At 44.7% G+C, this 15,072-nt stretch overlaps 2 protein-coding genes across 2 annotated transcripts; both read right to left on the reverse strand.

Annotated features, from left to right (window-relative positions):
• Positions 1-1,853: 1,853 nt before the first annotated feature.
• kif3cb (kinesin family member 3Cb) lies at positions 1,854-5,695 on the reverse strand (the record flags this gene model as incomplete). Its single annotated transcript, XM_080012726.1, has 8 exons — positions 1,854-2,013; positions 2,188-2,363; positions 2,465-2,579; positions 2,698-2,814; positions 3,139-3,257; positions 3,521-3,643; positions 3,913-4,014; positions 4,295-5,695. The coding sequence occupies 8 exons, from the start codon at positions 5,693-5,695 to the stop codon at positions 1,854-1,856; spliced, it is 2,313 nt and encodes a 770-aa protein (XP_079868852.1).
• A 580-nt stretch (positions 5,696-6,275) lies between these two features.
• On the reverse strand, positions 6,276-14,800 carry hadhab (hydroxyacyl-CoA dehydrogenase trifunctional multienzyme complex subunit alpha b). Its single transcript, XM_080012117.1, has 20 exons — positions 14,655-14,800; positions 14,013-14,054; positions 13,233-13,303; positions 13,013-13,146; positions 12,653-12,791; positions 11,958-12,077; positions 11,306-11,408; positions 10,922-11,044; positions 10,552-10,670; positions 10,179-10,235; positions 9,975-10,084; positions 9,754-9,888; positions 9,118-9,289; positions 8,910-8,996; positions 8,689-8,829; positions 8,531-8,599; positions 7,752-7,947; positions 7,523-7,637; positions 7,143-7,288; positions 6,276-6,670 (listed from the first exon to the last, which is right to left on the reverse strand). The coding sequence occupies exons 1-20, from the start codon at positions 14,719-14,721 to the stop codon at positions 6,525-6,527; spliced, it is 2,292 nt and encodes a 763-aa protein (XP_079868243.1). The 5' UTR covers positions 14,722-14,800; the 3' UTR covers positions 6,276-6,524.
• Between the last annotated feature and the right edge of the window lie 272 nt (positions 14,801-15,072).

The following is a 15,072-nucleotide window of genomic DNA, read 5'->3' on the forward strand; positions in this document are numbered from 1 at the left end:
ATTATATGTAATAAACAATTACGACATGAAAAACCCAGAGGATCCCAACCACAACAGTGGTAAACCAAACAAAAAGCACCAAATAAGCCAATCACATTTTATTCACTTTATTTTGATGTGTAAGCAAATGAATTTTTGCACAATAATACAACCATAAGAAAGTAAGGCAACCCATCGATAGAGCATTGCGGTAGTCATTCAATATTTGGCTCACAAATAACTTAGCAATAAGAAGGGACTTAAAGCAATAATTCATTTTTCATATCATTCATATTTATTTTCTTCTGCCTTTGCCTAATTTGTAATTGCCTCCTCAGGCAAGATCCTGTTCCCTCTGCCTGTCTTTTACACTTGCAGTATTGACGTATTGTATATGGCCAGGACTCCCATAGAAAGAGATCTTGAACCCAGTGGGACTTCACCTGGTTAAATAAATACATTTAGAAAAAATGTCTGGGACAACCCCTTACCGGGAGCGTTGCTTAAAAGGGACCTATTATGCGTTTCCTTCTCTTCTGTCATATTTACGGTATATGACGTTATAATGTGGGATGGTCATATTAGACGTGGCCAAAGTGTCAAAAAATGAGGTAAACTGATGACAAGGTTCAGACTCAGGTTTCCGACCTCTCTGAACGCTCCGTTTCCAAAGGTGTTTTTCGACTCTGCGCGAGCTGACGTCAGCTCGTCACGGATTTCTTTATATGGTCATCAGCTCCATCCCATCTACTGTGCGTTTCTCCAAACAAAACCAATAAAAATTGTGTGTTTTTATTGTTGATGTATTTATTTTGTTTATTTTATTTGACTTTCCAACGTTTATATTAAACAAAAAATTCCCGCGTGCGAGATTACCGGTGCATCGCGGTGTCCGTCTCCCAAAAGCTTGGAGCACGCAACCAAAGTCGGAACTAACTTTTAAATGAGGCCTTGTAGATCTAATATGAGTGAAGATTCAGCAACTGGATTGCTTATTTCTCGCCTAAATTTGTACAGAAATAGATTTTAGTGTACTGATAAGGTGAAATCAGTGAAATGTACAGAGTAAATAAAACGGAGCCCAGAGCTAAGCTCATAACCCATTGGCTCACAGAACCCGGAACTTGTGCTTAAACCCCATTGGCTCAGAATTAGGGTCTTGGCTGCTCGTTGCAATCAAAGCTACACACACTGAAACAGCCCGTTTTGGAATAGTCCGGGTTTAGAGGCATGTCACAAGCAAAAAAACTCTAAAATATGTTTAAAGGTGTATAGGTATAGGTGTAAAAAGGAGCATAATAGGTCCCCTTTAATATTATGGCATGATCATTATTTTTCGGAAAATGTTGGATAATTTTTTAAATATCCAGTGACCACTAACATTCTAACATGGAAAAAGACGCAATGAAATAACTTGAAGCCTCCCCAAAAATATGTTCCTCGTGACCTGCTGTGGTGTGTGGCACTATTTTAAAGTATGCTCCTTGTCAGAATCTTTTTGGCTGTGCTATTTCCAGAGGCCACGGTAGTCCAACACAGGCTGTGTGGTGGAGGCAACTTTGGGGGGGGGGGGGGGGGGGACGACACGACAAAACAAAAAACCAAAACAGGCAAATCGAGAAGGTCGACTTTCGAGACCTCAACAGACGTGTGTTTAAAAAAATAAATAAATAAATAAATAACAAAATAAAGTTTATCTTACACCGAAACATGCTGACTGTGCTAAATCAAAAATCCAAATGGCTGGACTCAAGATCAGTTTCAAATGAAGAGATATTGAACAACGACTGATCTACATTCCTACTGGATGCTGCTTGGCAGATAGAGCCACTTAGAACTAAGGCCAGTGAGAGCTTAGAGATCTTTGAGAGCTTTTAGACATCGGGGGGAGGGGTGTGAGCGGCACCTCCCAGCGGGTGATAGGCAGCGGAGGACGGCCTCTGTCTCGGAGGGTTGGCGAGGCACGGAGACTCTGACATCAGGGAGCTGGAGGATGAGGACGAGGAGACGCGCGGTGCTTGTGGAGCCTGGTACCTGCACGGTGAGAACACATATTCGATCGCCATTACTACGTGACATTTACACATATGAGAGCAGGGGTTGAACTGTGTTCTGCATCTCACTCAGTGACCCCGAATGCGGGCGCCATAATATCTCTGGTATTACAGTATTAGAGTCTCAGGTCCCCCTTTGAACATTTCACCTCACCAGGAACGTGATTTTCGGACCCGCGATGCGGTGGTTCTCTCCCTGAAAGGAACATTCGCTAGAAGATCCCGCATTGGCCGTGGAGAGAATGCCCTCTCGAGGTGTGATCCGTTAAGGTTCAAGGTAAACATAGTTGGTGGAGTCATGTCCAACTCCAGCAGCATGATATTCTCAGCCTGGGAAAACAAAGAACAAACCGATTAGGATTTAAATGAGTGGTTGGTTATTCCTCCTTTTTGTGTCGGAAAATGTCCTGATGAACGGCCCATACGCTGACCTGGTATCTAGATGGGGCCCCTGTTGCCGTGGCAACAGCTATTTTTGCATATTGGCTGATTGGTCGCTTGTATCCCACGACTGAGGAAGGCCTTCTCCTGACCTGAGCGGGTGCACTGCAAAAAAAGATAAACAGTTGCAATGAAGTCAGAGGTGATTTACTGTTTGAAATCAGGAAGCCTGAAGCTACACGCGTGTCAAAGCGCGGTGAATTCAGTGGGACTATGAGCTGACCAGTCTGATGGAATGACGGGTTGGAACCTCCACTGTTCCTCCTCGCTGTCGAAGTGCAGTCTGTTCATTATCTTGTTCTTTTCCTCCGGGGGTATGAAGTTCTCGATCAAAAGATATCTGCGGTACGCAGCAAAAATACACAGGTGACAAAATACACAAAGCGGAATCCCATTCCATTGGAGGTGCATATTAACGATATAGGGTTTCGAACGTTCCCTCCGCTCCGACGTTGGAAAGCTTCCGAGATTTTAAGCCCATCCATCTTGTATGGTTTTACTTGCACTATTTTTTTCTCGTGTATTGTAGTTTATTTTCTACTGTATTATGTCGTATGTATTGTGACTGTACCTTGACGCTAACTCTAGTGCAATCCATTCCATTTTAAATTTCACATCGCATCGTGCACGGTTCACATGTTCACGTGTGTGACAGCCCACTCACTTGTACTTAAGTTCCCTGGTGAGTTCATTCTGTGTCTGTTCCAGCTCCTGTCTGGTTATGATGTGCTCATCAATAACGTCCCCGGTCTCGGCCCTCACCAGCTGCAGCTTGGCATACAGCTGTCGGGGAAGAGACGGACAGAGGCTGATCAGGGGCATATGATGTTGTTGTCGTCACTGATCACCCCACGAAACAAGGTTTGCGAGCGGGTAAAAATCGGACCCCTGGCAATATCGATTGGATGACCCCTGGTGTGTGATAAATTCAAGTGATTTTGATTTCTGAGGGTACAGTGTGTGTGTGTGTGTGCGCGTGTGTGTGCGTGTGTGCGTGCGTGCGTGCGAGGGAGGAGAGGGGAGGGGAGGGGAGTGAGACATCTAACCCTTTTCAGCTTCTTGGTCTTGATTTCCACCTCCTGCTGCAGGGAGGAAAACGTCTCCTTCATTTCCAGCGTCTCCTCGTCCTGCAACATCATCTGCTGCTGGATCTCTCTCTCCCGCCTTATCTGTAAGATCACATTAAGGGCCCGGCGACTGTTATCAGCGGCACCGTCCAGAACAAGTCATCCTTCTGTCTGTTTTTTTTTGTTTTTGGACACGACAGTCGGGTCACCTCGGGAAAGAACGCATCTCATATCTCGTCTCAGTCGATAGTAAAGAAATAACACGTTCGACATCATTTCCACGGGTCTACAGAATCTGAAAGATGATACATCACGGGACCAACGTCTCCAGCAGGACTATAACAACAACCTGTCAATGTGACCGCGATTACCTGCTCCGAAATTTCGTGCCTCTTCAGTTCCAGCATCTTTTGTTGTTCATTTGTGTGATCGATAATGGTCTTTCCCCCAACTAGCAGTTTGCTCTCCATAGCCTATAATAACACAGACATTACGCAATAAATTATGCATAATGAAAATCTTTTGTTCTGTTGATACCACACAGTTCACAAGTGATTTGCGGGGCTTTAAATGTTCGTAATTGGATTATTTTAATAAAGTGTAGGATTTTTTTTTTGCCAAAAGTACCAAGAAAATACATGAAATACATTTTTATATATTTAAGTACATCTTTAATACAAGATCTAACACACTAAGTATGTATGTTTTTAATTGACCACAAATATACTCTTTTTTTTTTAAACTTAAGGATACCTTGTATTTCTCAATGATCTTCTCCATGGCCTCCTGCTCCTTCTGCACATCCTCCATGGCTTTCTCGTTCTCCTCCTGTTCGTTCATCTTCTTGGTGCATCCCTGGTTCCCAAACCTGAGGACGTCTCCATCCTTGGGCCCGTGACCCGCCACGGCCTCATCCAGGGCCTTCCACAGCTCCGCATCCCTCTCCTTGAACGCCTCCTCCATGCTGGCCATGCTCTTCATGCTCCACCTCTTGCTGTCCCTCCTCCTCCGCCTCCTCCTCTCCTTGGCGGCCAGGACCCTCTCCTCCAGCTGGGCCTTCAGGCGGGAGATCTCCTCCTGGAAGCCCCTCAGCAGGGCGTCCTTGGGGTCCTCGTTGATGCGGGGCTTGTTCTTGATGTTCTTGGCCCGGCTGGCGTACCTCAGCGTGGTCAGGGTCTCGTCGTGGTCCCTGGGGGACGGGCCCACGGTGGCGACCATCACGGTCTTCGCGTTGCCGCCCAGGGAATCCTGGAGCAGGCGGGTCAGCTTGGAGTCCCGGTAGGGGACGTGGGTGCTCCTCCCGTCCGCCAGGGCCGAGATGACGTTCCCCAGGGCCGAGAGGGAGAGGTTGATCTTGGCCGCTTCCCTCAGCCGCTCCCCGGCGGCACCGGTCCGGCTCTGGCGCTCGGAGCCGGCCAGGTCCACCATGTTGAGCTTCCCGACTCGGATGTGGTCCTCTCCGTCCGGGCCCGGCTCGCTGCACTCCACCGTGACCACAAAGATGGCGTGGGACCGGGAGCTGCGCTCGTTCATGTTGGTGAAGCCCACCGACCTGGACTGGTTCCCCACATCCATCACATGCCCGATCTCCGCGGCGTCCTTGGTGACGACGGAGGACAGGCCCCTGACGTGGACCCCGCACTCCGGGTTCTCCTTCAGCTCTAGTTTCTTGCTGTTGTCCTTGCACAGCAGGTCCCGGATCTCCTCCCGGTAGATCTCCAGGTAGGAGGCCCGCACCAGGTACTTCTGGTTCTGGGTCCTGGAGATGTGCGTGAAGATGTGCTGGAAGGAGTTGGGGATGACGCCCCGCCCGTCGGGGTCGCCCGGGTCTCCCTGCATGGTGTAGGTCTTGCCGGTCCCGGTCTGCCCGTAGGCGAAGACGGTCCCGTTGAAGCCGCGGAGCACCGCCTCCACCAGGGGCCTCACCGCGTCGTCGTACACGTCGCCCTGCCTGGAGCTCCGGTCGAACACCGAGTCGAAGGTGAAGGTCTTCGCCGGATCGTCGGGCGGCGCGTTGGGGTTGCGAACGGTCATCTGGCCCAGTTTACCGTCCACTTCCACAATGGTGTCACACCCCGGCCCCCCTTCTCTCCTGTTGGGCGGTCGGCAGCGGACCACCACCCTGACCGCCTCGGCATTTTTGGCTTTGGACATTTTTTATTTTTTTATTATCCTCAGTGCGTGTTCTCTTCTCCACCCAGGCGGGTCAGCGTTCGGATGCTCCACTCCCTCTCATCACACCTCCTCCATCCTTTAACCAGCCTGCGACAAGACATTATTTCCCACAAAAGGATGCGGAGGGATGAGACCAGCCTGCACGGGTGAGGGGAGGGGAGGGGAGGGGACCAAAAACATAAACAACCTGCACCCACCCACCTCCACCCGCCCCACCACCGGCCAATCCCACCCCCGCCGCACACGCCCTGCTCTGCGGACAATGGAAATCAGACACGTGACCCGCACGACCAATGGGAACGGGAGACAGCGCTGACGTAGGCTCAAGAATTACGCCCCAATTAACACATTCGGAGGATGGCTCTGAAGAGTCGATGGGAAATGTTTTAAATTTTTACTGAAATGTACATCACGGCCAAAACGATGAAAAACAAAGGCCAGCGTAGTTTACGTAAAAAGAAAAAGAATAAAATACAAGTGTGCATCCTTATTAGAAGACATTCATTAATGATGACGAGAAATAAATTCAATTAGGGAACAATGTAACATACATTCGGTGTACGCTTTCAATGTGTTTATTGACAATGAAGCGCCAGCAGTCAACTTCTGAATCATGATAGAACAAAACACAAAATTAACAGATTATGTTCAAGGTACAAAAAATATCCTCTATTTCAAGACGTGAGCAAACTGACACGATATATTGAACGCGTTCGCATCCGGTCCTGATCCTGTGTAAATGTTAGGCACACTCTAAGGGCCGACGGCACGGGTCCCGGCGAGTCGTCCGGGCACGCGGCGCATCGGTTCACTTGTGAAATCTCTTGCTTGAGTCTTTTGCGTGGTCCAGTAAGAGTTGGCACGGCGTGAACTGGTTTCCGTACACCTCCTCGTATTTCCTCATCTTCTCCACGAGCTTGTCAGCGCCGAACGTGTCCACGAAGCGGAAGGGCCCTGGAACACACACACACACACACACACAAAAAAAACAAAAACGTGACCCATTTTCGAAGGATCTACTGACATTTACAAGTGGGGGTCGAGATTAGGGATTAGGGATTATTTGATTTAATCGCTAATTATAAATTTGTATTCTGCATTTTAATCAGTTGACTGCTTAAGTATTACAGATAACCACTTGCCCTCGCCTAGCCCTCGCTGCAGTATCAACAGCCTAATGACGGAGGTCAATCATCATCCCAAGTTAAAAAGCTAAGGTTTTTAATGTTGTGAACAACCCACGTTCTCTCAGTCACGACGTATTTACACGCAGGCTCAAAACTGGCCATGGTAGGCTATATTGTCTTCAATGTTCATCGTATTGTGACCTCCGCATGGTGAGTCGGGGGGGGGGGGCATCCACACCGCCGCCGCCAATACTTTGTCAAGACATGTACGACGCGAGTCGCTCAGAATGAACTCTGACCTCCAAGGCACGGAGGGAAGCCCAGTCCGAACACGGCTCCGATGTCCCCCTCCACGGGGCCGTTCAGGATGCCTTCCTGCAGGCACAGCACGGCCTCGTTGACAAAGCGGGACACCAGGCGGTACTGCACGTCGGAGTCCGACGAACTGGCGGAGGGAAGAAACGGGTGAGTGCAAAGCTTCAGTGGTGTGGCACTGTAAAGTGAACCGATGGGTAAGAACCGAAGGGCTCCGAAAACCATCCGGTATTTACAGATGAAAGACCAGGGTTGGAGTTGGTATTTAAAAAGCAAAATACTCCACAATACTAGATGTCCAGTGGAAAATGACCATATGTGATGAACAGTGATGCAGCGTACGGCGGTTACATTTTTAACTTACACGTTAGGGTTGGCAGTCATTTTGTATTTTTCAAGGATTTCATCAATGTCTGGGTTGACATCTTTAGTTTTGAGTCCGGGCTGGTAGACGTAGCAACCCTTTCCCGACTTGCGTCCTTCAGAAAAACAAAAAAAGGTGGAAAATGTGCAACGCAAACAACAACAAATCCACTGTACATATTTGATCACATTATGTCCTTGTTATAATCGTTACATATGTTTGCAAGTACCCTTGAATCCCAAGTCCACCATGGTTTTCAAAACCTCAACGTTTCCGCCGCCAAACCTCGAGCCAAAGGCTTTTCCTAAATCTTCGGCAACATGGGCGGCGACGTCGATGCCGACTTCGTCAGCCAGCGTCGCCGCACCCACAGGGAACCCAAAGCTGGTGGTGAGGGAGTCCAGCTTCTTGGGGCCGACTCCTTCCTGGAAGTAAAACAAGCCGTAAACAAGTTGTGATATTCTTGTCGATTGAGGTGGATCAGATCCCACAACAGTGGCCAGGACCACCAATAACTTTTTTTTTTTTTTTTTTTAATTTATTTTAATTGTACTTTGCGATCATAATCACAGCGTGGAAGTGCCTGTGTAAAGTCACTATAGATAGCAGAGGCGCATTGCCACATGGCCTTTAAGTTAATAATAAAGCAAAATGTGGCCCTACCCCACATGACCTCCCTATCAGCCATACAGACAGGCTTTTAAAAGAAAATAATAATAAAAAAACAAAAACCTCTTTAGGAAGTGAAGCAGGTTGGCACTAAGTTATAAAAAAAAAATAATAATAATAAAAAAAAAATAATAATAATAAATAAAAACCTCTTTGGCAAGTGAAGTGGGTTGGCACTAAGGAGATTCATTTTTTCTCAACAAGGAAAATCCGAAAAACAAACCTGAATGAATATGATGGACAATCTACTACCATCACCCGGTCGACATGGAAGTACGCTATAGCACATTGACACTATCATGAGTCGACGTGCATGCTTCACCTCCAGATGCTACCAACCTGAAGTGCTCTGACGGCCTCGGCCAACATGGGAGCCAAGCACCTTGTGGTGTAGAATCCAGGCCCATCCTGCCAGGATCAACAGCGCACACAGTGGTTAGAATGCACAGTGGCTAGTTTGAGAAGATATATGTTTATAATATAACGTGGACCCTCACCCCTACGACTATGATGACTTTGCCCTGTTTGAGGCCGACGGCCACCGCCGACGCCGTGGTGTCATTAGAGGTTTTGTCCGTGGTTATAATCTCCAGGAGCTGCATCTTGTCCACTGGGGAGAAATAGTGCATCCCAATGACCTACAGACAAGAGGGAAACACCACATCAACATCCTGCCGCTGAGACAAGCCGTCCTTGCCGCTGTGGGTCAGTTACCGACCTTGTCTGGTCTTTTGCTCGCAGCAGCAATTTCCTTGATGGGCAGAGCCGACGTGTTGCTGGCAAATATGCAGTTTGGCGAGGTGACCTGCAAACAAATACTTTTTTAGAGCCATCATAGGGATTGAGAGTACCTTTTTTTATTTTTTTTGTACCATTTAATGGAGATTTAATCTTTCCTCGCCGATCCCTTGCTCGGGTAAACTTACGGCTTCAACTTCCTTTAAGACTCTGTGCTTGATGTTGATGTCCTCAAACACAGCTTCGATCACCATGTCGGCCTTCTCAAAGCCGCTGTAATCCAGCTGGCCGCTCAGGTTGGATAACACAGAGTCTCTCTCAAAGGACGTGATGCTCCTCTTTTTGGTCTTGTCATTGAGCCTGTTGAAATAAATAGACATCAAAACCAATGATACAAGGGGAGAGAAAAAAAAAAAAAAAAAAAAAAAAAAAAAAAAAAAAGAGTTGAACGGTTGTGAACACTATCGTTTTCATCTTTGGTCTTCTGAATCATCTCAATTTAAATGATCTTACGTTTCATCACATCAAATTGAACGACATTTATTCAGAAAATATTTATTCATTTATTATTTTCAGCCTCTCTGCTCAAATGTCTTTTTGTTATATCTCAGCGGATGGAAAGTTCTGTGTTTAGTGTCTGTCATCTATTATAATGGAACAAAAATAAGAGCATAAACAGACAAAATAACATTCAACAGCTCACCTCCCGGGGACACACGCGCACACGCACACACACACACACACACACACACACACACACACACAAAACACCCGTTTCCACTTTTCCACGCACAGAGCAATTCTGATTGTAAACAGAAACACACCCTTTGTAGACCTGCTGCTCCCCTCTGCCCAGTCCGTCCATGGTGGTGTCTTTCAGTACGGTGTGGACACCTTTGTCCACAGTCACCTGGGCGATACCTGCTCCCATTAGACCAGCTCCCAAAATGGCCAACGTCCTGATGGAAAGAAGCACGTGAGGAAAATCAAACACCCAATCACATTTTTTTTTTGTTCGAGTTGTGAAAATGCCCGAGTGACTTACTTTACTTCTTTCTCGGGCGTTCCGAAGCGATTCTTCTTGCAAGCAACTTGACCGTGATAAAGTCCGATGAGAGCCTGTGATTCTGAGGTTCTTGCCAACTGACCAAAATTCTGCACCAAAAATCATAGGCAAATCAATTGACATTTTAAGTACTTCAATATCACATTGACGTGTTAACCGACCAGCAATGTGTTTCTGTCTTACCTGAGATTCAGCTAAATATCCTGCAACGGGGCCCTGTTCCACTCCGGCCTTAACACTCTTAAAAATGACAAAGAACAATAGAAGTTAAAAGGTAAAAGGAAAAAAAAACAAACAAAAGAAAAACAACACAATCAAATATAAGGATACAAAATACCAATTAGCATTAATAACTGTGTACGGATAAGTACTTTTACTACAACTGAAACGATCAATTACAGTAATAGTGAGGTCCCCAATATCAGAGACCGGTTTATTATTGTAATTCATTGATTATTCACGACTTTGTCTTCACAGAATCCGACAGTGAACCAGAGTGGATTACTCCTTCGATTCGTATTCTAAACAATCATTGTAAGAAAGAGATTTAACTTACTTCAATGATTTTCAGCGGTGCTGGGTAAAGCCCCTTACTCTGCTTCATAACTTTCCCATGGACAGTTTTGTAAATCTGATTCCGTACCATCTCAAAGCTCATGATGTAGTCTTGGAGTTCTACGGGGGAAAGAATATACCCGCTTTAAAGTGGCACTTTTTCCCCTAATGATTGTTTTTTATCATCATATCATTTCATCATGTTTTTATAATGTAGCCTAATTTACAGTGCCTGGAAAATATCTTTAATCCACCAAGCCAACAGTTTTGGGGGCTGAATACTTTTTCCTCAATGGCGCTGTATGAAGGGTGACCAGTACAAATGAATGTGAATGGATTGATAAATGAGCCACGTCAGCTGCGCCACCTACTCTGCATCATGCCTTTGTCTTTGGTGAGAGGGATTTTCTTATTGACGATTCCTCTGGCACATTCAACGGCAATTTCCTCAAGGTACTCGATGGTTCTTTCCTCCGGGCTCTTCAGCCCAGGCCCTGAAACACAACATGGAAAATAATGGTAAAGGTATCGTTTCAAATGCATCAATACCAAAGTTTTATTGAGAAAGATGATCAGACTTGTCAAAATGTTGAGCACAACACCAATCCACAACTGCATGTTGTAAAAGCCCTTGATGTGCTCATATTACAGGAAATATAGCTCAGTCTCTTAATATTACCGTTCTTATTTTTCCACATCAGACAATTAGTCACAAGGAGCTGATTGTTAACAAAGCAACAGGGCGACAACTTTACCAAGGGGATCGACCAGCTGGTGGACCAGGCCCATCTTCTTGGCTTTATCTGCTCGGATATTTCTTCCTGTCAGCATCATATCAAAGGCACTGGGAAGACCGACCTGAATACAACAACATTGTTATATGCAACATACACTAATACACGGTATCTTGTATGATATGCATGGTATGTTGAGTCCCTTACGGTAATAATTATGGGGGCTACTCAGTAAAAGTAGGGACGTTAATCGATTGTCGACCAGCACCAAATCAAGCTTAAGAGAATGCAGGTTTGAGTACATATAGGTTGTAACTGTCTCTCTCAAAACATTACCGTCGAAGAGCTGCTGTATAAGGGATGGGATAGACCCACTCACATTTTCACTTCTTCAGTACCCGAATCTGAACCCTAAACTTTGACTATAATCCAATATTAACACTGACCTAGATTGTTTATTTTATTTTTTAATTAAACTGTCTATTTTATGTTTTATTTTTTTTCTTTCTGTTTTTCCATCCAGGGCTGTGTATAAAATGTGCGTCTTAGCATGCAATCTCCGACTGGCCTCCAGGCGGAACTGTGTCTCATAAGGTTTTAAAATAACAGATTCACATTAACATTGGCTACAGGTGTTCATTCACTACAAAAGCTTTTCAGAAATACGACTTACCATTTTGGGCAGCCTCTGAGTTCCACCAGCTCCGGGTAGAAGACCCAGCATTACTTCAGGGGTACCAAGGATGGTCTTCTTGCTCTTTGTTGCAATTCTGTACTGGCAGGCGAGAGCAAACTGAAGGGCACAAAAAAACACAATTGTCAACATATATCTTTTGCCAAAAACACACTCAAAAGGGCAAAATCAACACATTATCTGACACTCAGCTTCCATGAACCATAATCTGGGAAATTCTGGCAGATGATCAAGGATAAATTCCCATTAAAAAATAATTATTAAAACGTTTGACATTTCAATATTTCATGTTTGACATTAAATGTTTTCCTTTTACCTAGCTTTGAGTTAAGTTGTCACCGCAGAGAGAGAGAGATCATTACATGAAATAAGAATGCATTCAAAACAAATAATTATGGCAAAGAAAATCCCTCTTGGAATGATCAGAATCAGTTTTATTTCACCGGGTATTTACAAATATGAGGAATTCCTTCTGGTGAGGTTTGGTACATTTCTCGTGGTGAGCATTAGCACACAGCACCATAGCATGGTAGACCATAGCATGAGTCAATATTGTTCAATTACATTTTTTGAGTAAATATTAGATGTTTTTTTTAGAAATAAAATCAGTGGCAAAGTGTCATAGTTTGGCAAGATCAAAGTTACAAGTCGGTTGGTGGAATGAATGTGATCACCTCAAGCCCCCCTCCTAAGCAGGAACCATTGATAGCAGCAACAATGGGTTTTGGAGACTTCTCGATCCTCTCAAACATCTTCTGCCCTTCCTGAGAAAGCTGGGTCACCTCTTCTGCACTCCCACAGGCCTGGATCATGCTGCAAAGAACAGCAACACTTACACTACAGCGATTCTACACACAGCACTGCTTCATAACATCTCATGTGAGGAAAAGAGGAAATTGTTCACGCTCATGCTGCTGCTGACCACTGGGAATGATATCCTGTACAAGACTTTCAATTTAAATACTGAAAAAACCCTGCCCGGGTACATCTGAAATCATGTTAAGGGAAATTAAAAATTGGAAACAGTGTCTCACTTAATGTCAGCTCCAGCAATGAAGCAGCCAGGCTTGGAGGAGATAAGAACAGCACTTTGAATAGCATTATTCGCCCACACTTCATTCATAACTTCTTCCATCTCCTTCTGCATTTGGACTGAGAGGGTGTTGACCTGGGGACAAAATTACAAGTGGGTTTTAAACTGACCTTGCATTGGCTAAAAATGCAACTCGTCAGCTTCTCTCATTTTGTTTGTACCTTGGAACTTGGGTCATTAATCCGAACAACGGCAACATCCCCGTTGACTTCATAATTCACATGCGTTCGTGCTAAAAAGAGACAAGACAAATAATATCCAATGTAATTGTAAATGACATTTTAGTTGCTTTTCGTTAAAAACATATAACAGGGTGTCTGCAGGAATCAGAGTGAACTCTAGTACCTTTTCAGACAAATGTAAACAAAATTTAAGAGTGACCTTTGGACAAATTATCTCTCTTATTCAATAAATTACTGCAGGTAAGTACAAAGCCTTTATACTTACAAGCTATTTTGGTACAGGTAAGTATGAGGTAGTCATAGGGTAAGTTATTCACGAGATGATTCCAAATTTTTTTTTTATTATAACAGTAGCCTTAAGGTCAGATAGAAAAGAAATTATGAATTGGGATAAATCTAACCTTTTAGATTTTTTTTTTTTTTCTCCCCCCCATAGGACTGAGGCCAGGTAAGTACAAGGATTTTCTTTGTACACTTGGGTTCTTAAGAGGTAAGTATAGCGGCTAAATGGCTAAATAGAATGGCAGTACTAGGTATAGTACTAGGTTGAGCGGTAAGCTTAGGGTTTATAACATCAGACATGTTGACTGAGACTGGCTGAAACTTGGGTCATTCAGACAAAAAGGGATAAATCGATGAATAAAAACTGACAGAATGATTCTGTTGAAATTGAGACCTCACACATTCACAACCAAGGCGACTTAATGACTTTTAAGGACCTTTTTAGAAAATCCAAAATGAACCTGCAGACAAAATTACCTAGCATGGCAGTGGCTACTGAGAAGGTGCGGAAGGTGCTTCCTGCAAAAACAAAACAAAGGATGTTAAGTCACATGTACACAAAATATCATCAAAGTCATTTATCTAATTATAGGCACTTGTTTGTGGTTAATGTATGGAAGATGAGTTGTGAAACTCTCTGCCCGATCAATTATCAAAAATAAAACAGCATATGACCAGAAATAATGTGAATATATATACATATATATATAAATAGAAGGGTTTTGTTTAACTTATTTTCTTTTTATGACCTGAAGGCAGAAGGCACCGAGCCCATGCTATAATAACAGTGGTGGAGACTGACCTCTCACCTACATTCCCCGCCTCCTTCAGACGGAGGCATGGGTGGTCAAATGAATGGCAGATAAGTTCACATCAATGCCTGTGATTAAACCATGTTTCAACCAGTTCAAATAAAAAAAACGCTAAAGGGTCAGAAAACATTACATCCAATGACTCTCCCAAAAAAAAACAGTAGCTTAAGTAGCTCGTCAGGCTAAAGCCCTTAGGCTTTAGCCTGACGAGCTAATTAGCAGATAGGCTGTCTTTCAGCTTCAGAGGACATCCTCATGCCCCAGGCTTCTATTTTCGGCGTTCGTGCCGTGTAAACAGAACTTGTACCTGTCACGGGAGCGTATCTCCTTGACGTTATTCTGGAGAGAACGCCGAGGGCTCGAACACCAGCCATTTTGGGAGGGAGGTCAAGTGGAAGAAGCTAGCTGTCAGCTGGCTGCGGCACCCGACATGGGACGAGGCAGATCGGTGACTTTGTTTCACTTCCTGGATGACGAAGCAGGCGGACCAGACGCCGGTTGGCTGTCGGTGTGAAGACCCGCTGTCATTGGCTGAGAGTTGTCGGACTTGTAAGCTGATTGGTGCGCTGAAGTTTACGAAACGCCTTAAAGGAAGGATCATGCGGAAGTGAACTACTCAATATTCGTTTTGTTGATCACCAATGTTAATAATTATAAATCAAATATATTAAAACCAATAAATAATCATAATAATAACAAAACAACGGTCATTCTAAACATTCAGC

Source organism: Zeus faber (assembly GCF_960531495.2).
Source record: "Zeus faber genome assembly, chromosome: 13".
Taxonomy (NCBI): Eukaryota; Metazoa; Chordata; class Actinopteri; order Zeiformes; family Zeidae; genus Zeus; species Zeus faber.